We start from the raw sequence: 27,001 nt of genomic DNA on the forward strand, positions 1-27,001 counted from the left end.
ACCACAGACATTCTATTTAAATTCCTCATACTTAATTTTTTGCAACAGGATCTTCATACTCTCGTATGTTTCTTTTGTGTTAGCTGCATGAGCCAGAGGAGCAGAAGGAAACTTGTTTCCATTTAGGAGTAAGACTGCTTTCAAGCTTACTTTAGAAGAGTTACCACTCATTCGTGCTGTATTTGTGACCAAGCTCCTCCATAACAGACTAATCATTGCAGAATAGCAGACTATTCTGAAGTGAGAACAATTTCTTGAGAATACAATGGCAATCATGATAAAAACCAATTTTGGTCTCTTTCTTTAGAAGATTACAACCCTTCAGCCTTGAACCAAGAAGTTCAGTTTGCTTCTTAGATAAACTTAAAATCAAGGACAAGTTCATTCCTATCTCCTTGACTCAACAAATGTAGTTCACATGAAGAACAGCAAGCCTCATTGTTTGGTACATATCTTCTTTTTCTTTATTTGTTGTCTCATCAGTAGACCTGTCATCACTTGATGTAATTTGCTTTGGAGGATCTGGTACAGGTAAGTCTTGACTGTGAGGTGCATATCTCGCACCAGATGGTAAATTAGGATGTTTTACAGTGTGCTTGAATTTTGATGTTGCTTAACTTATATTGGGCTCTCTCTAAATCATGTGAATTGAAAAGGCATATGGCAGGTCCTTTTGCCCATGCAGTGATAAGTCTGACACAGGCTAGTGGACAAGCTCCAAACCAGCTCTTTTTCACTAGGAACAAGAAAACACCTGTTTGTACTTACGGAGAAGAAGTTATGGCTTTTGAGTGACTGCTATGGTGTAAAAGTATTAAGTTTTATAAAGTGTATTAACATATAAATTGGAGGAAAGAAAAGGAGAAAAAAGGAATAATGAACCAACAAAGAGAGGATTGGACATGAGTGGAATCGCCACTTGGAGTGATACCAAAGAGGACTTATTTAGATGACACCCCAAAATCAACTCAAAGGTGGGAAAACAATGTTTTTTGGGGATTTCAGAGAGAAAGAGTATTATGTAAAGGTTTGGATACAGAAAGAGAAACTAAGTATAGCAGTGTACTAATAAATTGAGACATTAACAACTTGATGGAGGAATTAATAGACTTAAGAATAGATTATAGACCCATCCACAGAGAAATGACCAATCTACAAAAAACTAATGAAGAAATTAACAGAGAGCTTAAGGAAGTGTCACCAGCAATCATTCAAAAAATTCTGGTACATGAGCAAATTTTAGGTAAACATTTCAAAAGAATCCCTATGATGGTGGTAACACTTGTACAAAGCTATACAGCTGTATTTCATTTCTATTTTTTTTATACAGCATAAAATAGGTAAAATATTGGGAACATCTGGCAACCCCATTGCATAAAAAAACATTCTGTATATTGAAATAGAATCAATATTTCTATAGGTGTTTAATTTTTTGCTACAGAATTGTGTTTATGGAGATATTTGGCTACTCCTCCCACCAGCATAGCCCACAAAGACAGTGGACAGGGCATCAATAGTCTAAAAAAGGTCAAAGTAAGGTGACGTAGCTCCTGGTGCTCTCATGGTACACCACAATTTTGATTCCTTGCCCTGTATTGTTGCTGTGACCATAGGAAAATTAACAAGAAACAAGTGAGTGAAGCGGCAGAATATAGAGAGGGCCTGAAATAGAAACAAGAAGGAAAAAGAGGAGAAAAGCATCACAACTGCACCCAGCACTCTGCAAGCATCTACTGGCCATACCCACCTTACACCTCCTCCATCCATGCCACATCACTCACCCTCATCTCACACCTCATCAGCAAAAAGGAGGAAATTAGAGATTTGCTGTATATCACAACCATCAAACAGATGGTTGCAAAAATTTAAATCCCTTGTCCTGTAAGTTTGTTTTTGTTCTTTCTGTTGTAATATCTTCAGTTGTTCTTTATGTATTTTTGTCATTTTTTGTTTTATTTGAAAGAAAACTTCATGCTCTTTATTTTCTAGAGTAAAAAATAAAAAATTTAAATTTATTATTATTTTTTTATTAATGAAACCTGAATTTTGCAGCATTTTTTAATTATTCAGAAACAAATGAATAAGAAATCAGAGGTATTAGTTTGATATAATATATTCAATAATTTTTGTTCCCCAGACTCTAAGCTTTCATTTCATACCAAGCCGAATGATGTGGAAGGATTTTCCATTAAGTAATTAGAGCTTCACTATATCTTAACTATGCCTTATATATATACATGGGAGGAACACAATACTCTGAGGAATTATACACTAATGTAAGGAATAATTAACAGGCGTGGATCCAGGGGGGGGGGGGCTGAGGGGGCTGAAGCTCCCCCCAAATTTGTTCTTCCATGAATCATCGTAAGGATGTCATTTAATTGATTTTAGTACTTTCTGATGTTTTGCCAGGTCCGGGAGTTAAATAAACTGACAGCATGTATGCGGTATTTGGGCGGAATTGTGCTGTGTTTGGCATTTGTTTAATTCCATTTATCTGTTTTGTGCTGCGCATGTTGTAGGGTTGCCAGGCCTATGACCAAGGCCTGTGACACCAAGGAGGTAAAGCTCGCTCTCCAGACTCTCAGCGAGGTGTATAACTACATCTATTCCTCAAACATGCGCCCAATGAGGTTTACTGAGCTCGTAAAAGACCACACGTCCACGAAGCGGAAGAAGCTGGTCAGCTTCTGTGCTACTAGATGGGTTGAGTGACACGACTCAGTCATTGTGTTTATGGAATTCCTGCCAGTTATTGCCGTCTTTCTAGAGAACGAGAGCAACTCGGACACGACGGCGGGACTAGTACTAATAGCAATCCGAGAGCCGCGCTTTCTGATTGGTCTCACCGTCGCTGAGTCTGTGCTAGCTCACACTGTGGAGCCGAGCCGAGCCCTGCAGTACCCTATGGTCGATCTAGTCTCAGCGTACGCTACGATTGGTGATGTGGTGACGCATCTAAACAAGACCTGGGAAGGTGCACTGACCAGCTTCCAGGACATCTTCAAGAAGGCAGAGGGGCTCCTCCAGGAGATCGGTTCATCACACGACACCATTCCTGTACCTCGAGTTTGCAAGCGCCAAACGCAGCGAGCGAATTTACCCTTCCAGACAGCTGAGGAGTATTACCGAAGATCTGTATATGTCCCATTCCTCAACCATGTATTGACTGAGCTGCAGACCCGGTTCGGGAATGATACTATTCCTGTTGGCTTCAAGATCAAGAATCTGCTCAGCAGCGCTGACGGAGATGTTGCTGCTGTACTGGAAGCGGCAAAGGTTTATGAGGCTGACATCGAGACCTTGAGCCTCATGAAGGCAGAAGCAGAGTGCTGGTATTCAACAACAATGAAGTTCGAATCCATTGGAGATACCCTTGCCCACGCCCAGACCTGAATGTTCTGAACCTGGCCAAGCTCTTCCGAGTTTTGATCACGCTCCCAGTCTCGAACGCAGAGGCCGAGCGTTCATTTTCAACCCTGAAGTGAGTGAAGACCTACCTAAGGAATACTATGGGTCAAGATTGCCTCAACGGCCTGGCGCTACTCGGCATTCACAATGAAATCAATATTGAAATAGTGTAATCCATGTATTTGCCCCCCCCCCAAAAAAAAAAACAAAAAAAAACAGGAGGTTGATATTCGTGTGAGATCCCATGAACAATTCTTTGTGTTATTAATGTAATTTAGATACTTTTATTAACAGGTTCAGAAGTTCATACACGTTTTTGTTTGTATTTCTGTTTTTTAAAGCTACTTTTATTTTTTATTACTTCCATGAGTCTATGTGCACTAACACTACACATGGATCCTGCAATAATTACTCTCTATGCGAGAGTATACGCGTGCCAGTGCCTTATCACTGACTAGCACAAGCGTGTAACAATATAAAATGAATATACATTATCATATATGTCTAAAATACAGAAAAATCTGAAAAACATTATTAAGTTAAGTATACCTCAGACTTCTGATACATCAGACTACTCAGAGGAAGGAATTCAGGTTAGCCCCCCCCAAATTTTTATCCTGGATCCACCACTGGTAATTATACCTAAGTTCATTAAATACATATTTGAAAATTTAATTTCACCTACTCAAAAAAAAACAATGCAACACTCGCTTAATGACCTAAAAAGTGAACTAAGTATGATCAGAAGTGATAACAAAAGAAAGAAAAATGAAGACAGAAACAAAAATGAAGAACTGAAAAAAGAGGTCAAAGAACAAGTACAAGCAGTGACCAAAAAAGTGGGAAAATCAATTAAGGAGACTGATCTAGAAATAAAAAATCAGTGGAAGCAGGAAAAAAAAAAAAATCTGAAAACATTTAAAGAAATAGTACAACTGGAGGTAGAGGAAAATGAAGAAACTGTAATTAAAGAAAAGGAAAACTGGGTAAGAGACACAGTGGATAAAAAGAAAGGTGCATTGTAGTTTATGGTATTAAAGAAAAACATTATGTATACAAATACCAAAGAGAAAAGAGGAAAAAGAAATTGCAAAGGAAATTCTGAAAGTGGTTCAAGAAGAGGGACAAGAATTGGACAAAGATATTGAGGAGGTGCATAGGATGGATCAATATGCTAGAGATAAACAATATAGGCCACTAAAAATCAAACTAAGAACTCAAATGAGAGCTGAAGAGGCGCTATCAAAAGCGGCAAAGCTAGTAAATAGTGAAAATTATAAAAATATATAGATAAAAAAGGAAATGAGCAATGAAGAAATAGAGAAACATAAAGGCACTTAGAAATGAAGCAAATAAAAAAAAAATGAGAGAAGAACGGCGACTGAAAAGAATGAGTTTTTTGGAGAGTGCTGGATCTGAGTCTAGGAAAATGGTACATTAAAAAAGGAACCATAGCCAAAAAAGAGAAAGAAAAGATTAAAAATAGCATATACAAACATAGATGGTATGATTTCTGGACTAAACAAATTAAATGACCATCTGTTAATAGAGAAACCAGACATGGGAATTGTGGAGACAAAATTAAAAGAGAAAAGGTCCACTACCATCAAATACTGTGGGACAAGGTCTATACAACCATTGTGCGAAAAATAGAAAAACAGGGAAGAGTCATTTTTTGACTAAGAAAGGTTTAAATGTGACAAAGATAACAGAAGGAAAAAATAATGTGGAATTGGTTTTGATTAAAGTTGAAAACAAATATTAAAAGTAGAAAATTTATAGTAGTATATGTGCCCCCCAAAACACAGGTTTGGACTGATAGTGATCATTCCAAAATACTGGAAGACACAAAGAATGCATTAATTAAGTTATTGAAAGAAGGAGGAAACAGTAAGTATGGGTGACTTTAACTCAAATGAAACATGTTGGGAGGAAGTGACAGTTAAAGGTGGAGAGGAAGTTTGGGGAAATATTCTTCTGGGTATGGCCATTGAATACACATTGACTCAATGGGTAAAGGAAAATACCAGATACAGAAACAATAAAGAACCATCGAGACTAGACTTAATATTCACATCAGAGCCTGAAATTGTGAACAAAATGGAATACTAGACACCAATTGGGAAGAGTGACCACATACTAATAGAGTTCAAACTAAAAGAACAAAATGATGTGAGAAGAAATGAGAAACATAGAAAAGGAGGACAAATGTACAACAAAACAGACTTCGAAAAACTTAGAAAAAAAAATTCAAATGCTAAGTGGGAAAAACTTTTAAATGAAGAAACAAAGATGGAAGAAAAGTGGAACATATTAAAATGAAAATAAAAGGAGGGAATAGATAATTATGTACCAAAGAAGAAACAAAAAAGAGTATACATAAAGTGTTGGTATAACAAAAAGTGTAATGAAGCTATAGAAGAGACAAAGCCTGGAAAAGAAAAAAAGACCAAATGGCAAACATACATCAAACTAAGAAATGAATATGTAAATATACACAGGGAAGGAAAAAGATGAAAAAGACATGATAGAAAAATACAAGAACCAACCTAAACTATTCTACAGATATGTAAATGACAAACTAAAAGACAAAATAGTGAAACTGCGTGAAGGAAATAAAGAATATATAGATTATGTAGAAATAGCTGAAATTATGATAAAATATTTTAAATCTGTACTCACAATTGAAAGCTCACAAAATTGGGAGGAAGGACAGATAGAAAGATCACCCGCAAGGAAAGAAATAATGGTGACAGAAGGAAATAATGTCAGAAAGTCACACGGGCTGAATGGAATTGCAAATTGGATATTGAAAGAATGTATAGATGAACTAATGGACAAAATATACAAGATAATTGATTTCTCACTCAAGGAAAAGTACCACAAGATTGGAAAAATGCAAATATTGTACCAATATACAAAGGAGGGGACAAAGAAAATCCAACCAACCATAGACCAGTCTCCCTTACAACTACAATAGCAAAAATATGTGAAAAAGTTATCAAAAGTAAATGGATTAAACATTTGGTGGAGAAAATACTAAATCCAAAACAATGTGGATTTAGATGTGGAAAGTCATGTGCCACAAACCTAATATGCTTATACTTGAGGCTAATAAATAATACAGGAAAGGGACTGATGGGCAGCTTGTGCCTTCTTAGATTTACATAGGTTTATGACAAAGTACCACACAAAAAGCTACTAAGAAATATTGAAATAATAGGTGGAATACAAGGAAAGTTATTGGATTGGATGAAAGATTTCTTGAACAGGAGAAAAATAAGGGTGGTACTCAGAGACAAGAACTCAGATTGGGAAATGATAAGTGGAGTCCCACAAGGCTCTGTATAGGCTCCAATAATGTTTGCCATATATATAAATGACATGGATGAAGGTGTGGAATGTTATATGAACATCTTTGCAGATGATGTGAAACTACTAAAGAGAGTGAGTTCAGAGGAAGATTGCAAATCACTACAAGAAGACCTGGAGAAAGTCTGGAAATGGAGTCCGAAATGTGAAGTGAATTTCAACATCAAGAAATGTATAATGGAATTTAGAAAAAGTAAAACTAGAATATCAAGACAATATAAAATTGGTACAAAGAAAGTTAAAAAAGTCAACTCAGAAAGGGACCTAGGTGTAACTATTACCAATGACATGGCACCAGTCAAACATATCAACAAATTAGTCATAGAAACTTTCAACTTAAGATCAATGAAAGTGGCCTTTGACAACATGGATGAAGAAACGGTAAAAAAAATATTAGTTACATTGATAAGACCAAAATTGGAATATGCTGCAACACTATGGACACCCAGTACTAAAAAGAATATAAGAAATTAGAAAGAATTCAAAGAGCAATGACAAAGATGGCACCAACACTCTCCAACTTGACATATGAACAAAGATTGGACAGACTCAGACTACCAACCCTGGAATAAAGAGAAAGAGGAGACCTGCTAACCATCTACAGAATTATGAAAGGAATGGAAGTCCTTGATAGAAATGACTTACTGAAGTGGGATAGGAGAAAAACAAGGGGACACGAAAAGAAACTTAAAAAGGATAGCTACAGAAGAGATCTGAAAAAGAATAGCTTCCCACACAGAGTGATAGATATCTGGAACAAACTGAATGAGGAAATAGTGAATGGAAAAACTATACAAGAATTTAAGATCAAACTGAATGCTTAAAGATACAAAAGTGGGTCACTACAAACATAGCTCTCTTCCCGTAAAATACAACTAGGTTAATATATTAGGGGCCCAATTTTTACACTGGTCTCACACTATACACCTGAAATAATTATCATAGCACTTTAATCACTGGTGTAAAGTTAGTGCTTTTGTGATTTGAATGTTAATTCACCAGATATTTAGCAAAAACAGTTTGGGCTGTTTGTGCAATTTTTCAACATTGTGATGGTGGATGAAGTATGTAGACTTAGTAAACTCTTGTAAAGTATCACACAAGTAAATTTCATAGCACCACCGAGACAAACAAATTCCAACCACACTTATATTTCTGTCAACAATAAGGGGCTAATGTTAGTGATTCAGTCTTGGTTGTCAAGTACAGTACTAAGTATGCTATTCACCTTTCAAGTATATACTGCCTGCTGCTTGTCCCAGCATGTTACATCATGTTTTACCACCCTATGTTGACTCCACTAGATTTAAGGTTTAAGTTAATTCATAGAAATTATATATATATATATATATATATATATATATATATATATATATAATTTTTTTTTTTTTTTTTTTTTTCAACCACTAGTTTCTTCATCATATGTGAAGGTATGGAAAGGTATGTGGGAGTAGAAAGTTGAAAGTAAATTTGAATAAAATCAAGGTGATGAGATGTACAAGGAGAGAAGGTGGCAGCAAGTTGGAAGTGATTCTAAGAGGAGAGGTTGGAGGAAGTGGATGATAAGTATGGTATTTGGGGTCGCATCTGGCAGGAAATGGAGGAGTGGGAGTAGAGGTGGACTGTAGAGTGAGAGAAGCAAGCAAATGTCTTGAATTGAAAAATGTCTTGAGAAATAGGTATCTGGGAATGGATGCAGAGAGATTATATAAGGGTTGATTGTGCCTATGACACTGTGTGGGGCAGAGACTTGGAATTTAAGAGAGGCAGAAAGGAGAAGTTTAAATGTGTTTAATTTGAAGTGTGTGTACAAGGTGGGATAGAATGAGGAGTGAGGAGGAGTGTGTGCATAGAGAGGGAGCTGGCAGATAGGGCTGATGAGGAATTATTGGGATGTTTTGGGCATATGGAAAGAATGAGTGAAGAAAGATTTAGTGTGGAAAGCAAAGGTGGATGGAGTGAATTTGAGGGACAATCAAGAATGAGATGGATGGGGTGAAAGAGGTTTTGAGCAAAAGGGGAATGTGTGTTCAGCAAGGAAGTGAGAAAGCATGGAATAGGTGTGAGTAGAGAATTGTTGTGTATGGATGATAATTTGATGTAGCCCAAAGTGATTTCTCCCCATCTTTTCTATTTTCCATATGAAGGGACTAGGAGGGAGGGCTGCTGTGTAAATGAAGTGGCCCTGCTGTGGATGTGTTGTGTCTTGCTGCTTTGCTTCTGACCTGGTAATGGACAGGAGACAGGGATGGCCCTTCATCCACAGGTTCTGAGATGAGAGGGAAACAGTGGGTGGTGGATGGGAGTGGAATGGGTGGGAGTGGATGTGTGCCTTTACTTGGCTACCTACCTAATAAGGGGTGTCACGTCACACTGGGTTCATACTCGTGATGTGACATATTTATTCCTTGAGCATAATTACACTGTGTTATGCTACCCCTTTGTGTGAGAATGAACAATGACTCCTTATCCCGGTCAGGCCCCCATTTATGTCATGCCCTAAGCTCAGTTTTTGTGTGTTATATCAAACTCTAAAACAGAGTTTGAGTAATTCATACAATCCAGAGTCTCAGAGAAGAATCGCCCCTTTATAGATACGTCCAACACACCAGGATAAAGAAAGAAGATATACAAAATCACCGAAATATTTATTAACACAACTAATGAGAATATCTCTTACTTACAAGTACCGACAATGCGCAGAGGTCGAGTGCGGAGGGAGCCGCGTGGGTGACCTCACCCCCTGATTTATACCCCAACCGCACAACACAAGTGCTATTGCCGCTTGGGCCAACCTGCCAAGCAACTCCTTTAGCCTGTGAAGGTGATCCTCCCAATTGTCAGAGAAAACTACGATGTCATCTGAGTAAGCCTTGACACCGGGTAACCCCTCAACTATCCAATTGACCAGGCGCTGGAAGGATGCTACGCATGCTCTCTTGTAACCCTTTCAGGTGGAATGAAGGCGCAAATGCAGCTATTGATGAGTGCAAGAGGCTTCTCTCAAGTCGTCCCGTCTTGGTGGCTCCTGACTATAGCAGGACCTTTTTCATCTTATGCGATGCAAGCCAAGCGGCTGTAGGTGCCATGTTGGCTCAGGAAAGGGATGGTTCCATGCGACCTATTTCTTTTATGTCTCAAGTCCTCAAGGATTATCAGACTAGGTATTCCACAATTGAGAAGGAGGCCCTCAGCCTCGTGTTAGCGCTAAAGAAATTCCAGGTGTTTTTAGATGGTAAGGTAATAGTCCTTAGTGATCATAATCCTCTTAAGTACATTATAGAAGGGAAGACTAAGAGTGATAGGTTGGCTCGGTGGGCGCTAGCACTCCAGGGTCACGATTTAAATCTTAAACATATTTCAGGGAAGAGTAACATGATCGCTGATGCCCTATCACGCCCAGACACAAAATGTTCAACCCTCGCTTCGCAGGTTTGAACATTTTTTTTTTGGTGAAGGGGGATGTATGTCACGTCACACTGGGTTCATACTCGTGATGTGACATATTTATTCCTTGAGCATAATTACACTGTGTTATGCTACCCCTTTGTGTGAGAATGAACAATGACTCCTTGTCCGCTAAGGCCGTTGACCTGGAACGCGCGCGAAAGCTCACGTAGGCAAGCAGCGGAGTGATACGAAGCCAACGCCGCCCGCTAGCTGAGGTCAAGGGGCGCGTGAATCGAGAAGAAGGCGAAGTAGTGCCTCCCCTCCTTTCTACCTCATTGTCTTGTAGGTTAAGGTATAAGCTAGGGAATTATTGTGAACCCTCTCCATGCATAAATAAAGGAAGTAATGGATGTGTGGAGTTGGGTGGATAGGGATAGGAAATGTATATTAAGATAAGTTGGCATTGGGCAATAGCACTTGTGTTGTGCGGTTGGGGTATAAATCAGGGGGTGAGGTCACCCACGCGGCTCCCTCCGCACTCGACCTCTGCGCATTGTCGGTACTTGTAAGTAAGAGATATTCTCATTAGTTGTGTTAATAAATATTTCGGTGATTTTGTATATCTTCTTTCTTTATCCTGGCGTGTTGGACATATCTATAAAGGGGCGATTCTTCTCTGAGACTCTGGATTGTATGAATTACTCAAACTCTGTTTTAGAGTTTGATGTAACACACAAAAACTGAGCTTAGGGCATGACAGGGGGAAGAAGCCCTTGGTATATAGATATATGGATATATATATGCAAATATATTTACATAGTAATGTGACACAACAAACATCACTATAGATGTATAGAATTTTTTTCAGCACCTGATCTTAGCTGTAAATGGTATTTTCATGCATTAAATGAAATAAATGCAAATATTTTTTCTTTTCAGTGCTAAAGTGTGCTCACTATAAATATCACAAGTTTCCTCATTATCTTGGCATCTTAAAGTTATTCCTTGTTTGGCAGGTGGAGGCAGAAGGGCTTCCAGAAGGCTCACAGGCACATAAAGGAATGGTGCAAGCTGCAAAATTTGTCATGCAACGTCTTGAAGAGACCAGAGCCATTGGTGTAGCCATGAGCTCACGTAGTAGATATGGTCTAGTTGTTACAGGTACTGTAGTTTAAGTTTCTTGATTATTTTTAAGTAGATAGTTATTTAGAAATTCTGTTCTATGATTTTTTTTATTACATCTTATCTGTTCAGTGGTATTATTCTGATCTAAATTTCCATTTAACCTCTTCAATAAGATGGTGCCTACGTAGGCGTCATGAGGAGCAAGTGGGTACGCGAGGATGCCGATGTCGGCGTCTTGATTATATATATTGTAGTTGTACCTGAGTGACCCCCATACTCTGTAAACTGGCTACATCATATTTTCTATGGTTATCAAAATTCATGGGGGAAATAGAACAAGCAATACAGCGTTAACTTTATTTTTTATAATGCGAGTATTATGATGCAACATCGCACGTCTGGCAGCTAATGCTGCCCGCAAGATTTTGGCCCATATTGAAGGGGTTAACCTTTTATTATGGTCTCATGATTTCTTCAATATGCTGAAATGGTTTTCTGTGACATATTCTTCAACCCTGTGATTGTGGCTTTGCAAAGTATGTGTAGCTTTAGCTGTTCATTGAGAGAAGCAAGTAAATGTCTTGGGGGGGGGGGTTGAAAAGTGTCATGAGAAATAGGCATCAGGGAATGGATGAAAAGAGGAGATTATATGAAGGGGTGATTGTGCCTACAACACTTTATGGGTCACTTTGTGAATGAAACAGCCCTGCTATGGATGTGCTGCTGTGCCGTGTTGCATTGCTTTGGACCTGGGCAGTGGGCAGGAGACAGGAATGACCCCTCATTCACAAGGAGTCAAGATAAGAAAGAAGCAAGACATAAAAAAAAAAGTCATTATACACTGATAATTTACAAGATACTGCACTTAGGGAAGTGGAAAAAATGTGGACATAATAATCCTTTTACATATGATATTTTGCAGAAGTTGGCTAAATTTTGGAGGGTATGTGAGAAAAGAAATATATACCTAAATGTAGAGACCTGGTGCTACTGTGTCCAGCCTGCAAGAGGCTACACTGCTTGGATCAAAGACAGTGAGAATAAGAAAATGCACCCCCAACACCACTGCCCCCCACCCCCACCCCATGGAAGGATCAAGCTCTAAGAAGCAATCCATGAATCCAGCAAATGGACATGTTTCATTCCCACCTCCTAAAAGAGGTTCAGCACCAAGGGTCCAGTACCTGGTTTTTGGACTGGGCTAGAGAGTTGCTTTTTACACTTGCACATTACTCCCAATACTAGCCATCTACAGGATTATGAAGGACAAGGAACTCCTTGATAGAAAGGACTTACTAAAGTGGGACAGAGAATAAACAAGAGGACATGCAATGAAACTCAAAAAGGACAGCTACAGAAGAGACCTGAAAAAGAACAATTTTCCACACAGAGTGAATATCTGGAACAAACTGGACAAAAAAATAGTGTGTGAAAACACCATACAAGAATTTAAGAACAAACGTGATCTTGCGAGATACAAAAACGGGTCACCACCCACAAGCATAGCTCCCCTTCCCGTAAAATACAACTAGGTAAATACACTCTCGTGTCCTTGTTTTTTCACATGAGGAGGTCAGTACACTGGTGCCTGCCGTACCATTTCTCCTATTAGTCGGTGACAGAAACCTACCCTAGCCTCCACACATACCCTATTTCCACTGAGAACATTAACTATGTACACACATCAGTCCCAATTGGTTCCATTTAAAATGTACAACACTTAAACAAACCAATACACAAAAGATTAGGGCTGTAACCAACACAAGCCCTTCATGTCCACAAACATACCAAAACATAAACACACCCTAAACTCACAAACACACAGAACTGATACACTTCCTGCATGAACACAACGTACAAATTTCACCTATACAAACAAATAAAACTGACACCACAAATAACAATTCCCTCATTCACAGATTACACAATAATAAGAGAAGGCAATAGAAGACACAAAGTGGAAATGTAACATTAGACACAACAACAAACCTTTTTCCAACAAAACATGAGATACCAGACAGTCACATACACCATCACTGAAATAATCACAATCCAAACACAAATAAAGAAAACAACCTACACTATCACAAATATATACATACCTCCAATTACTTCAACCCCAAAAGGTTATATCCCACAGCTCCAACCCCTTAACTCAATAACAAACCATGTACTATACGTGATCTGAACACACATCATCCAATCTGGTTTAACATACAAACAGTAGATCAAAGAGGACACAAAGTTCTTGAACAACTCCCATAGCTGTAGAACAGCTTGAGATGCAACTAAAAAAAAAAAAAAGTGCTGTTTAAAAAAAAAAAAAATGGATATTTTCGTTTTTTTATACATTTTGTTTTAAAATAACTCAGCAAGGAAAAGAACCATATTGCAATAATTTTTCTATGTTAGAATATCAAATATATCAAGTTTGGTTACAAAATAGGACGAGGGAGTCATATGAGAGGTACAAAGAAAAGAAAAGAGAAGTAAAGCAAAAGGTAAAGGAGCCAAAGAGGAGAGCAGATGTGAAGTGGGGTAAGAATATGACAGAAAATTTTGAAAGTAATAAAAAGATGTTTTGGAAAGAAATTAAGAGAGGAAGAGGAGGCGAATCAAGTAGAGAAGAAAAGGTAAAAGGTGCAGATGGAGAGATGATAATGGAAGAGAAGGCAGTAAGGGGAAGATGGGCAGAATATTTTAGGGAGTTGCTAAATGTGAAGGAGGATAGGGAGGGAAAGATAGTTGCAGTGGGAAATACTAAGAAAATGACCATGATGAGTGAGGTCCTCTCCTGATATCACCTTCTGCTCCCCCTGCCTAACCCCAACAACATCATGGAGAGTGGTCGGAACCCTTGGTTCTGACCACCTTCCAATCATCATCACCACCAAAACAAGATGCACCCCAGTTGGCCACAAACACACACCAATTACAAGAGAGCTAACTGGGAAGCTTTTACTGAAGAGACAGAACAACATTTTGAAACAACAGTACACCAATCACAAACATAAACAATGCTGTGCACACTTTTAATACAATCATACAAAACGCAGACAAGAGATACATCCCTAGAGGCAACAGAAAATCACACAACCCCAACTTCACACCAGAAATCCAAGGCCTCATCAGACAACGAGACACACTTAAACACGATACCACCACACCTATCCCTCAAAACATAGCAGACCAAATACAAACACTAAACACTGTGATTGCCAATAAAATACACGAACAAAAAACACAAAATTGGCAAAACCTTATCAATACACTTGATCACAAAACAAACACCAGCAAATTGTACAAAACACTCAACAGCATTACACTATCCAACAGTAACACAACACGCTCTCACACAGCAATAATCACAACAACAGACAATCTACCCTCAAACAGACAACAAGCAAACACACTCATAAATCATTTTGCACAGACAAACCATCTCACTTCTCACCCTGACAACCGACGCACTATTCGACGTAAGAAAGACTTTCCCACAGACTCAGACTATACACCCATCATAGACAGTCAGACAAAACACATAATACATAATCTCAAGCACTCATCTGCCTGTGGCCCTAATAACATAAGTAACATCCACCTAAAACACATTGGACCACAAGGTATATACACACTCACAAACATTGCAAACTACAGCTATTCACACAACACTATACCCGACATCTGGAAGCATGGTAAAATAATCACCATTCCAAAACCGAACAAAGACCCAACAATCCCAACATCGCATCGCCCAATCACACTTCTCTGCACCCCCACTAAAGTCATTGAACGCCTAATACTTCAACTTGTCACACCACATATTCCCCTTGCTGACTCACAACACAGTTTTAGGCCACTACACTCCACAAACACTTTTCTAATAAACCTCACACAAAGAATTTTAGAGGGCATCAATTCAGATAGGCACCACCACAGAACACTTCATATAACATTAGACATTAGTAAAGCTTTTGATGCTATACCCCACCACAACCTAACAAATAAAATATATAACACAGACATACACAATAACACCAAAAGATGGCTGGCCAATTATCTGGCAGGTAGGAATGCTTACGTGTCATATAATGGCCAATCATCGCACATCAGAAACATTAAGAATGGAGTACCACAGGGCTCTGTTCTATCCCCCACGCTCTTTAATCTATACATGCATGACTTACCCACACCAGACACCTCAGAAATACAAATCTCTTCCTACGAAGACGACATAACAATCACATGCACACATCGTAACACAGACAAAGCTACAGAAATAATCTAGCCATACCTTGATACACTCAACATATGGTTCATCACAAACAGATTCAAAATAGCTCCAACCAAATCTACAGCAACACTTCTCACCAACTGGACAAAAGAACACAAATACATACCTCATCTCTACATCAACAACACTCTAATACCACACACAAACACACCGAAAATTCTTGGTGTAACATAAGATACATCCATGTCTTTCAAACAACACATCACAAACATAAAAAACAAATGCACGCCTAGACTTAACGCACTTAAGTCAATCGCTGGAACAACATTTGGACAAAACAAAGAAACTAATACAACAATATACAAACAATGCATACGCTCAGTGATGAATTATGCGAGTCCTGCATGGGCTCCTAATCTCAGTGAGACACACCACAACACCCTTCAAATCATACAAAACAAAGCCCTAAAAACAATTACAGGCTGCACAAATACAACACCTACAGACCATTTACACCATGAAACAAAAGTCCTCAAAGTCAAGGACCACCTCAACATGAGAGATACACAAACACTTGCTGCAGCCACCACAAACACATTACACCCATTACACTACATAGCAGAACACCCACACACACCAAGAAACATTAAAACAACACCCAAAGACCTGTATCATACACAGATACTCTCTTCTCTTCCTCCACAACCACCAAATACCAGCCTCCGGAAACATATTCATAATCGTATCACTCACTGCTCCATTAACACACTGAAAGACAACACACTGCTGCATGCCAGACCCCCTGATATCCACCCTTCTGAATCCTCTCTCCCACGAAAGGACAGAGTCCACCTGGCCAGACTGCGGTGCGGCCACCACCCAGCACTTCTAAGCTACCAGAAGAGGCTGGATGACCGCATTGTGAACAGCTGCCCAGGATGTAACACTTCACCCCATACCATACAACACATAATGGAAGACTGCATTATACACAAACATGCACGCAAACAACACAACATACACTCTATAAAGGATTTGTGGGAAAACCCAGTTTCGGCTGTAGCATTCCTTGGGGAGACGGGACTGCTCGGACAGACAGTCTAGGGAACGACAACAACGTAGTTCAGTTCCCTCACTTGTTTTGTTACTTCATATGGGTTGCTGAACCTTGCTCCTTGTTTAAACTTTTGCACTCTCGCCTTCCGGTCATAATTTTGTTTCACTCGCTCTAGGGCACTCTTTAAGGTTTCTCTAGCTCTCTGCCAGCATGAGGTCAACCTACTCCTCATTGCCTCCACTGACTTTATCACTCTTGGAGCACCTTTATGTCCTGCAAAGGAATTATCATGCCATAACTGCATAACTCCTTCCCTGTAGACCCCCATCAACATTATTTGTCGCCTTTCAGACCATACTGCGTCATCAGTAGGGCAGGTACTATCCACCCTCTTGCGGAATAGTACTCCTGACTCTAAATAGTATTCCCCTGACAACTCTCTCCCACTCACCACTCCTTCCTTCCGATCTCTCAAATCAGAGTCAACTCTCTGTAGGCCACGGGAGCTCATTGCCTTCACCTCCTTCTCTCCCACTCCCTGTAAGACACTGGGACCCCTTGTTTCTCCCTTCTTCTCTCCAATTATTTGTGAGTCACTGTGACTCTTTTTTTCCTTCTCACCCATTCTGTGTGAGTCACTTAGACTCTTCCCATCTCCTTTCTTCTCTCCCATTTTCTGTGAGTCACTTAGTCTTTGCTTCTCCTTTCTTCTCTCCTATTCGGTGTAAGTCACTTAGACTCTTCTCTACTTTCTTCTTTCCCGTTCTATGTGAGTCACTTAGACTATTTTCCTCTCCTTTCTTCTCTCCCTTTTTGTGTGAGTCTCTTAGACTCTTTTCCTCTCCTTTCTTCTCCCTTTCTGTGTGAGTCACTTAGACTCTTTGCCTCTCCTTTCTTCTCTCACTTTCTGTGTGAGTCACTTAGACTCTTTTCCTTTCGTTTCTTCTCTCCCTTTCTGTATGAGTGACTTAGTCTCTTTGCCTCTCCTTTCTTCTCTCCCAGTCTGAGTGAGTCACTTAGACTCTTTCCATCTCCTTTCTTCTCTCCCATTCTGTGTGAGTCACTTAGACTCTTTTCCTCTCCTTACTTCTCTCCCATTCTGTGTGAATCACTTAGACTCTTTTCCTCTCCTTTTTTCTGTGTGATAGGCTCATAGGATAGCTGCTTTTATTTCATCTTAATCCTTTGTGAATCCTCCAAAGCACCATAAGCTCTGAACGGTTTGCCTCTGAGGCTTGTTCGCAACAATCCAGGCCAATACTCCTTGGGCCACTGATAATCTTCTGCTATTCCTTCAAACGTTCTAAAGTAATTATCCACCTGTGATTCATCAAATTCAGGAAGCAATTTAGCATTTTGTACTACATCAAAACTGAGCCTGCTATGCATGAGTTGAGAGTCTGATAGCACTCGTCTACTTTCTTGCAAGTTAACTTGAGGTCTAATGTTTTCATTTTCTATTCTAGCCTTTTCAGTTTCTTCCCTCTTTACTTCAGCTTCTATCAGCTCTCTCAGTTTCTTCCTTTTTTACTTCAACTTCTATCTTAGCTATCTCTAACTTCAACCGTAATTTGCTTAATCGAGATTCATTGTTTTGAGATTCACCTTCTCTATTTTCTCTTCCACTTCTTCCTCAATTTCTGAGTTGACAGACACTCTGTCCTTCCTTCATCTCTCATTGCCCCACTTTCATCTCGATTAAGCACCATTTCTCCAACAATTCTTTCTAATTCGGTTTTATTCACATCATGGGCGTCCTCAACCCCTAGACTTTGTGCTATGCATCTTAATTCGTTGATACTAAGGCTCTGTATCTCTTTCTTACTGGGTGGTTTGTGTACAAACTCCCATACCTCCTCTGCGCTTGTCAACTTCATTTTCTCACACTATTGAACCTAATTAACACTAAAAATTCTCGTAGGCAATTCTTTCACTTTACCGATGAAATCGTGGCAATGCGTCGCCAATTTATATGTTACGAATCTCGCTCGCACTTCTGACTTGTAACACATAGTAAGAGTGAATGAATGAATGAGTTCCCAAGACTCTATGTCTTTGGGATACCTCAAAGTAAAATTACAAGGCCTTCTGTCTTGTAACACATAGTAAGAGTGAATGAATGAATGAGTTCCCAAGACTCTATGTCTTTGGGATAACTCAAAGTAAAATTACAAGGCCTTCTGACTTGTAACACATAGTAAGAGTGAATGAATGAATTAGTTCCCAAGACCATATGTCTTTGGGGTGGCTCACTTGTAGGTCGCCATTCACTTTTTGTGTTGTGAAAAGTGAAAAAAACACCGTTGGAAAGTTTAATACTATTCATCAAAGTTAAAAGGATTACATGAGTGATTACAATCACTGAACATACAAATAAGTAAACAAGTTTAAAAACAGAAGATTCCCACTCAAAAAGCTTTTAATGGGGGTGAAAGAGAAATTAATTAATTAATTATCAACAAAAACACTGTTTAGGCATCCCGCGTCACTGCCATAGATGTCACACATCTAAATGAAATTCTAGCTGAGTTAATTATCTTATGAATAATACAGGGGGAGTACAGAGTACTTACATCAGCTGACCATCCTCCCGAGGTGACACAACCTCTACATGGCACTTCATATCCCAAACTGATCCTCTGACATGCCCTAAGGGTGCCTAGTTCTTCTACAAAAATCCTGATTGGCCCATAGGAATTGCATCTGTAGAGATTGAGCTTGATTGGTCAAGTTAAATGAAACATTCTGCACTGCTCTAGGCTGGCGAGAAATGTTACGCAAAACGAGGAACAAACGCCTAATTGTATAGACCTCTTTCCCAATGCGTCCTCCGTGCATGTTCTCTGTAATTGGACACTCACGTAATTGCAAGTGATGCCTTATCCAAAGTAATAGATCTATTTCAACCTTACATATATGGGAATATATGTGACAACATCCACAGTGAGGCCACTTCATAAATTTGGCAACCCCCCTCTCTGTCCCCTCATGCAGAAAAAGAGAAGACGGGGAGAAATCCCTTCGGGCTGCGTCAAATTTTTTCTCATACATACTTCCTCACCCCCCCATCCCCCACCCACTCCCCCTCATGCATCACAGCATCATCCATACACAACCCTTCTCCATTCACCCATATCTTCTGTCCTCTCCCATCCTTCCTCCACAGACATTCCTCTCTTTTGTAATGCCCCTTTCACCCCATCAATCCATCTCATCCTAGGATGCCCCCTCATATTCACCCCTTCCACCTCTGCCTTCCACACTTCTTTTACATATCTTTCTTCACTCATTCTTTCCATGTGTCCAAACCATCCCAATACTCTTTCGTCAGCCCTATCTCCCAGTTCCTTTTCCACCCCTGTTCTCCTCCTCACCTCCTCATTTTTCACTCTAGCCTAGTAACCCCTATCATACTTCTCAGACTTTCATCTCAAACACATTCAAACTCCTCTCTTCCTCTCTTATGTTCCATGTTTCTGCCTCGTACAGTGCTGTTGGCACAATCACTCCTTCATATAACCTCCTCTTAGCCTCCATTCCCAAATGTCTATTTCTCATTACACTTTTTAATCCACCAAGGCATTTACTCGCTTCTCTCAATCTACATTCTACCTCCATCCCCACTCCTCCCTTTCCTGCCACATTTGCACCTAAGTATCTAAAACTATCCACTTCCTCCAGTCTTCCACCCTTTATACTCACTTCCAGCCTGCTGTCACTCTCCCCTTGTACATCTCATCACCTTACTTTTACCCACATTTATCTTCAGCTTCCTTCTTTCACACACCTCCTCAAACTCTATCACTAACTTCCTCAATCCCCCCTCTGATCCTGCTACAAGCGTAATGTCATCAGCAAACAACAACGGGCTCACCTCCCACTTCTCTCCATTTTCTTTAACCATCTCCAACCTCTGGCCCACTACCCTTCCATTCACCTCTTGCACCACCCCATCCATGTAAAGATTGAACAGACAGGGCAACATAACACATCCCTGACGAAGTCCCACCTTAACCACAAACCATTTCCAATCCTAACACAAGCTCTACTACTCTCGTGAAAACTCTTGACTGCTCTTAACAGCTTTCCTCCTATCCCATATATCTGCAGTACCTCCCACAGTGCCTTCCTGTCTACCTTGTTGTAAGCCTTTTCGAGATCCATGAAAGCCAAAAAAACATCTTTACCTTTTCCTATAGCTTTCTCACATATCTGTCTTACCACAAAAATCTGATCTACACAACCCCTACCTGTCCTTAACCCACACTGTTCCTCACCAATTACTCCCTCTGTTCCTTTTCTTAATCCTCTCAATCAAGACCCTCCCATAAGCCTTTCCAATTACACTCAACAAGCTGATCCCTCTGAAACTACTACACTCACACTTGTCCCCCTTTCCCTTGTAAAGTGGAACTATACAGGCACTCCTCCAGTCCTCTAGCACTCTACCCTCTCTTAAACAAACATTAAATAACCTTACCAGCCAGTGCACCATCACTGTACCTTCTTTCTTCAGACATTCTGCATGGCATCCATCCAACCCAGGTGCCTTACCTGCTCTCATCATCTTAACAGCTGCTTTCACTTAATCCTTCCCTATTTCCCCTTCATTTTCCTCACTCATCACTCTCATCTTCTTAGCACTTCCCACTGCAACTACTTTTCCCTCCCTATCCTCCTTCACATTTAGCAACTCCCTGAAATACTCTGCCCATCTTCCTCTCACTGCCTTCTCTTCCATTATCATATCTCCATCTGCACCTTTTACCTTTTCTTCTCTACTTGATTTGCCTCCTCTTCCTCTTTCAATTTTCTTCCAAAACATCTTTTTATTACTTTCAAAATTTTCTGTCATACTCTTACCCCATTTCACATCTACTCTCCTCTTTGCTTCCTTTATCTTATGCTTAACTTCCTTTCTCTTTACTTTGTACCTCTCGTACAATACCCTTGTCCTAATTTGTAGCCAATCTCTGAAAGCCTGCTTCTTCTCTTCTCCACCCTTCTTTGCTTCCTCATTCCACCACTCACTACCCTTCCTTCTATTTCCTCCCACCCTCCTTGTTCTATACACCATCTTTGCACACTTTATGACTCCCTCCTTGAACCATCCCCATTCCTCCTCCACTCCCAGTTCTACTCTATCCTTTACTCCCTCCTACTCCTCTCTCAGCTTCTTATACTCATTCTCCTTTTTTTTTTGTTTCTCATTTAAGCAGTTCACTTTAAGTACCTCCCTACCTTCTACCCTTTTCCTCTTTCTCCACCTATTCTCCACTCTCAATTTACCTTCCACCAGAAAATGATCTGATATTCCCCCACTCTCTCCACTTAGGACATGTACATCCTTAACTCTTCCTACCATACTCCTGGTCACCAGTATATAGTCCATTAATGCTCTATCTGCCACCCTTCCATCCAGCACCCTCTCCCATGTGTACTTATGCTTGACTTTCTTCCTAAACACTGTATTTGCTATCAACTCTTTTTCAAGACACATCTCCCATTAATTCTTGACTATGATTTTTATCTGGAACTCCATACATCCCAATCACTTCGTCTATTGGTTCATTTCCTACCTTAGCATTAAGGTCTCCCATTTCTTCCTAATCCCTCTATGCACTCATTTATATCTACCCAAAAAGCCTCCCTTTCCTCTATGCTCTTCTCACTACCAGGCCCACACACACTTACAAAAACCCACATCTCCCATCCCAGCTTCACCTTCATCCACATCAACCTTGATGAAACCTCCTTCCACTCCACAACACACTTTCTTATCTCTTCACTTACTAGTATAGCCACCCCTTCTCTCCCTCATCCCCTCTTCACTCCTGAGTACCTCCCAGCTACACTCCCAAACTCGCACTCACCCTCTCATTTTAGTTTCACTCAAATCCAGCCCATCCATCTTTCTTCTCACAAGCATACTGCCTATCTCTTCCCTTTTACTCTCATCTGTACCACATCCACACACATTAAAAGACCCAAACCTTAGGGTACTGTTTGGAAAACTTCCAGACCCTCTTATGCCTTTACTTTTTATTAGGAATGTCCCTTGTGGGGCTAAAGGTAGCAGAACTCCTAATCCCATTCCCCATCCTGTTTTTTGTCGCCTTTTACGACTCAAGTGGTAAGACTTGGTGGTAGCATTCTCTTCTTCCACCACAGGGTAGGCAAAAAAAAGAAATGAATATTCAGAGAAATGGTACAGGACAGTAACAAGGGGTTGGGGGACAGCATAACAGAGGGACAGTCGTAGTATAAAAGTGTCATCATTTCTCTATGAACAGAGTTTTCCTCTATCACAGACAAAATGATGTGTGGCTCTGGTCCATAGGGGCGCCCCTTGTAGACCCTAAAGTGTTAACTGCATGCTACTTTGCCACAATAACATGCAGCCAATACCCCAGACGGGGAAACTTAAGACAATAATTATTATTACTGTGGGTTTATTTCTTTGGTACCAACTGGTAGAATAAGGAGAGCAGTCACCAGCTGCCAGCTCTCCTTTTATGAAAAAGCAGAGGAGTTGAAGCTGGCAGAATGATATTGGGTTCAGTCCAGGGACAGAGTGCCAGCCCCTCTGGGGTGCATCCCCAGATGGAGGAGGTAAGGGTGTTCATGGGATTTGAAGATGAACTGTAGAGATATTATTTTCTCTGACATTTCACAGGATCCTCTCACACAGCCTCCCATTGTTGGTTACTGTTGATGTAATGTATTCAAAATTATCCAATTCATTAATTCATAGATAACAAAGTTTTCTATATTAATCATTCAGGTCACAGTCTTGGTGCAGGAACAGCTGTGGTTCTGTCAGCTATGTTGAGACCTCAGTACCCACACCTGAAGTGTTTTGCCTTCTCGCCACCTGGTGGATTGGTTTCTCAAGAACTTGCCTCAGCAACTCAGGTATGAAACTAGAATTACATAGCTATGACTTCTATAAATAATTTGACATCAATGTATTTTCCTTATGTTACTCCTCTTACCATTGCATAGTTACCACACATTAGTTTTCTCTCTCTTTTCTCCCTCTTGCCTGCTCTTTCTCCTCTTTCTCTTTTTCTCTCCCTTGCTCTCTCTCTTGCTCTCTTTCATTATTTTTTTTTTTCTCTTCTCACATGTTATGAAGAAGTTGATCCCTAATTTTTTTTCCCAGAGTTTTGTGATGTCTGTTATTGTGGGAGATGATTTGGTTCCACGCTTATCAATGAATTCTCTCTATGACCTCAGGAACAAGATTATGTGTGTCTTAGAGACCTGTCAGAAACCAAAGGTAAGCTTTTATTTATTTATTTATTTATTATTATTATTATTTTTTTTTTATTAGACAAGATTTTTTTGGGTCAAAAAGCAGACTTCATTACTAAATAAGCCAGTCATCCATGTGGAGCCCACTGCTGAACAAAGGCCTCTCTCAGACACCATTCTGCTGTGACTTGCATGACTATTAACCTTTGCCACATCACTCCTGCAAACTTTCTATCTCATCTCTACACTATCTGTCTAGTCACCCTCATCTACACCTCCCATCTCATGGCATCCATTTAGTACTACTCTTGGTTGCACAACAAAATCCCAACTTACGGGGAAAGACTTCCCATGATTCTTATGTTAAAACCATACAAACCTCTTAAAAACTGTCCATCATACAAACCAATCTCACTTTTATATCTACAGTGATGGAATGATGGTTTGCATGTGATGGTCATCCTGGTGTTTTTTATTATTATTTTGATCATTAACACATGCTGGTAGGGCAGAAAGAATATTGCCACCAAGTGTTCCAACTTGAGTTTTAAATGGTGACAAAAATAGAACTGGGATAGGACTAGGCATCCTACTCTCTGTAGCCTCAAAGGGGACATTCCTTAAAAAAACAAAGGCATAAGAGGATCTTGGAGTTTTCCAACCAGAACCCTAAGGTTTGGGTCTTTTAATGTGTTTGGATGTGGTACAGATGAGAGTAAAAGGGAAGAGATAGGCAGTACATTTGTGAGAAGAAATATAGATGTGTTGGCAATGAGTGAAACTAAGTTGAAAGGAGGGATGGGTTTGAGTTTAGAAGTGCAGTTGGGAGGGTGTCAGGAGTGAAGAGAGGATGAGAGAAAGGTGCTAAACTAGTAAGTGAAAAGATAGGTAAGTATGTGGTGGAGTGGAAGGAGATTTTTTCAAGGTTAATGTGGATGAAAGTGACACTGGGAAGGAAGATGTGGGCCATTGTAAGTGCACATGGGCTTGGTAGTGAGAAGAGTGTAGAGGAAAGGGAGGCTTTTTTTGATAGATTTATATGGGTGCATAGTGTTTAGGGAAAAATGTCAATGTAGTGGTATTGGAAGATCTCAATACTAGGGTAGGAGATGAACTAATAGATGGAGTCGTTGAGAAGTGTGGATTTCCAGGAAAAAATCATAGTGGAGAGTTGATGGTGGAGATGTGTCTAGAGAGTTGATTATAGCAAATACAGTGTTTAGGAAGAAAGTCAAGCATCACACATAGGAGAGGGTGGTGGATGGAAGGGTGGTAGATAGGGCTTTAATGGACTATATAGTGGTACCTAGGAGAAGAGTAGGAAGAGTTTTGGGTGTGCATGTTCTTAGGGGAGAGAGTGGGGGAATATCAGATAATTTTTTAGTGGAAGGTAAGTTTAGAGTAAAAGATAGATGGAGAAAGAGGAAAAGGAAAGAAGGTAGGGAGGTGCTTAAAGTAAACTTTTTAAATGAGAAAGAAAAGGAGAAGGAGTGCACGAAGCTGAGAGAAGAATGAGAGGGAGTAAAGGATAAAGTAGAACTAGGAGTGGAGGAGGAATTGGGATGTTTCAAGGAAGGAATCACAAGATGTGCAAAGGTGGTGTGTGGAGCAAGGAGGATGGGAAAAAATAGAAGGAAGGGTAGTGAGTGGTGGAATAGTGAAGCAAAGAATGTAGAAGAAAAGAAGCGAGCATTCACAGATTGGCTACAAAATGGGAAGAGAGAATCATATGACAGGTACAAAGAAAAGAGGAGAGAAATAAAGCATATGATACATACATATACCAACGCTTTTTCCCCCTTTCAAGGGAGGTAGCCAAAAAGGGAAAGGCATAAAAACACTCCCACCCATTTCATCCCTAAATACACTCCACAACCCTCCCACCCTCCCTCTCATCTGAGCACCTCCTGGATGACGGGTCATCCCTGCACCTTGCCCACCGCCCTGGGTCAGAAGCAGTGTCGCAAGACACAGCACATCCACAGCAAGGCCGCTTCATTTAATCGGCGACCCCCCCTCTCCGTCCCCCCTTGCATATAAGGAGAGCATATGATAGAGGAGAAAAAAAGAAAGCAGATATGAAATAGGATAAGAGTATGACAGAAATTTTTGAAAATGATAAAAAGATATTTTGAAAAGAAATTCAGAGAGCAAGGGGAGGGGAATCAAATTGAGAAGAAAAGGCAAAAGGTGCAGATGGAGAGATGATAATGGAAGAGACAGCAGTATGAGGAAGATGGGCAAAGTATTTTAGGGAGCTGCTAAATGTGAAGGAGGATAGGGAGGGAAAGGTAGTTGCAGTGGGGAGTGCTAAGAAAATAACAGTGGTGAATGAGGAAAATTGAGGAGAAATAAGAAAAGATGGGGTGACAACAGTTATTAAGATTATGAGAGCAGGTAGGGCACCTTGGTTAGATGGGTGTCATGTGGAATATTTAAAAAAAAAAAAAGGAGGTACAGTGATGGTGGACTGACTGGTGAGGTTGTTTAATGTTTCTCTAATAAAAGTTAGAGTGCTGGAAGACTGGAGGAGTGCCTGTATAGTTCCACTTTACAATGGAAAAGGGGACAAGTGTGAGTGTAGTAGTTTCAGAGGGATAAGTTTGTTAAGTGTAGTTGGGAAGATTTATGGGGAGGTTTTAATTGAGAGGATTAGGAGAGAAACAAAGGGAATAATTGGTGAGGAACAGTTTGGATTAGGACAGGTAAGGGTTGTGTGGATCAGATTTTTGTGGTAAGGCAAATATGTGAGAAAGCTTTAGGAAAAGATAAGGATGTGTTTTGGGGATTTATGGATTTGGAAAATGTTTATGACAGGGTAGACAGGAAGGTACTGTGGGAGGTATTGTAGATATATGGGATAGGAGGAAAACTGTTAAGAGCAGTCATTAGTTTCTATGAGGGTAGTAGAGCCTGTGTTAGAAATAGAGTGAGTGGTTTGAGGTAAAGGTGGGACTTCACCAGGGATGTGTCATGTCACCACAGTTATTCAATTTATAAATGGATGGGGTGGTGCAAGAGGTAAATGCAAGGACAATGGGATGGGGATTGGAGATAGTGCCCTGCAGAGTAACTGCTGGCTCTAGCCAATTGTTTTGCTCTGCTGGAGGATGAAGTGGCTGAAAATCAGGAGTTCTTGGTGGTGGGGGACTCAA

At 40.1% G+C, this 27,001-nt stretch overlaps 1 protein-coding gene across 11 annotated transcripts in view; it reads left to right on the forward strand.

Moving 5' to 3' along the window:
• LOC143027327 (diacylglycerol lipase-beta-like) overlaps positions 1–27,001 on the forward strand; it is a 418,191-nt gene that overhangs the window by 228,051 nt on the left and 163,139 nt on the right. For all 11 annotated transcript variants that reach the window (XM_076188602.1, XM_076188608.1, XM_076188615.1 and 8 more), the window contains exons 11-13: positions 11,190–11,334; positions 23,374–23,504; positions 23,755–23,871. In XM_076188602.1, the coding sequence (XP_076044717.1) occupies positions 11,190–11,334; positions 23,374–23,504; positions 23,755–23,871 (393 nt within the window). The remainder of the gene's footprint in view (positions 1–11,189; positions 11,335–23,373; positions 23,505–23,754; positions 23,872–27,001) is intronic.

This window comes from Oratosquilla oratoria, chromosome 1 (genome assembly GCF_046742065.1).
Source record: "Oratosquilla oratoria isolate Oo_2021 chromosome 1, ASM4674206v1, whole genome shotgun sequence".
NCBI lineage: Eukaryota > Metazoa > Arthropoda > Malacostraca > Stomatopoda > Squillidae > Oratosquilla > Oratosquilla oratoria.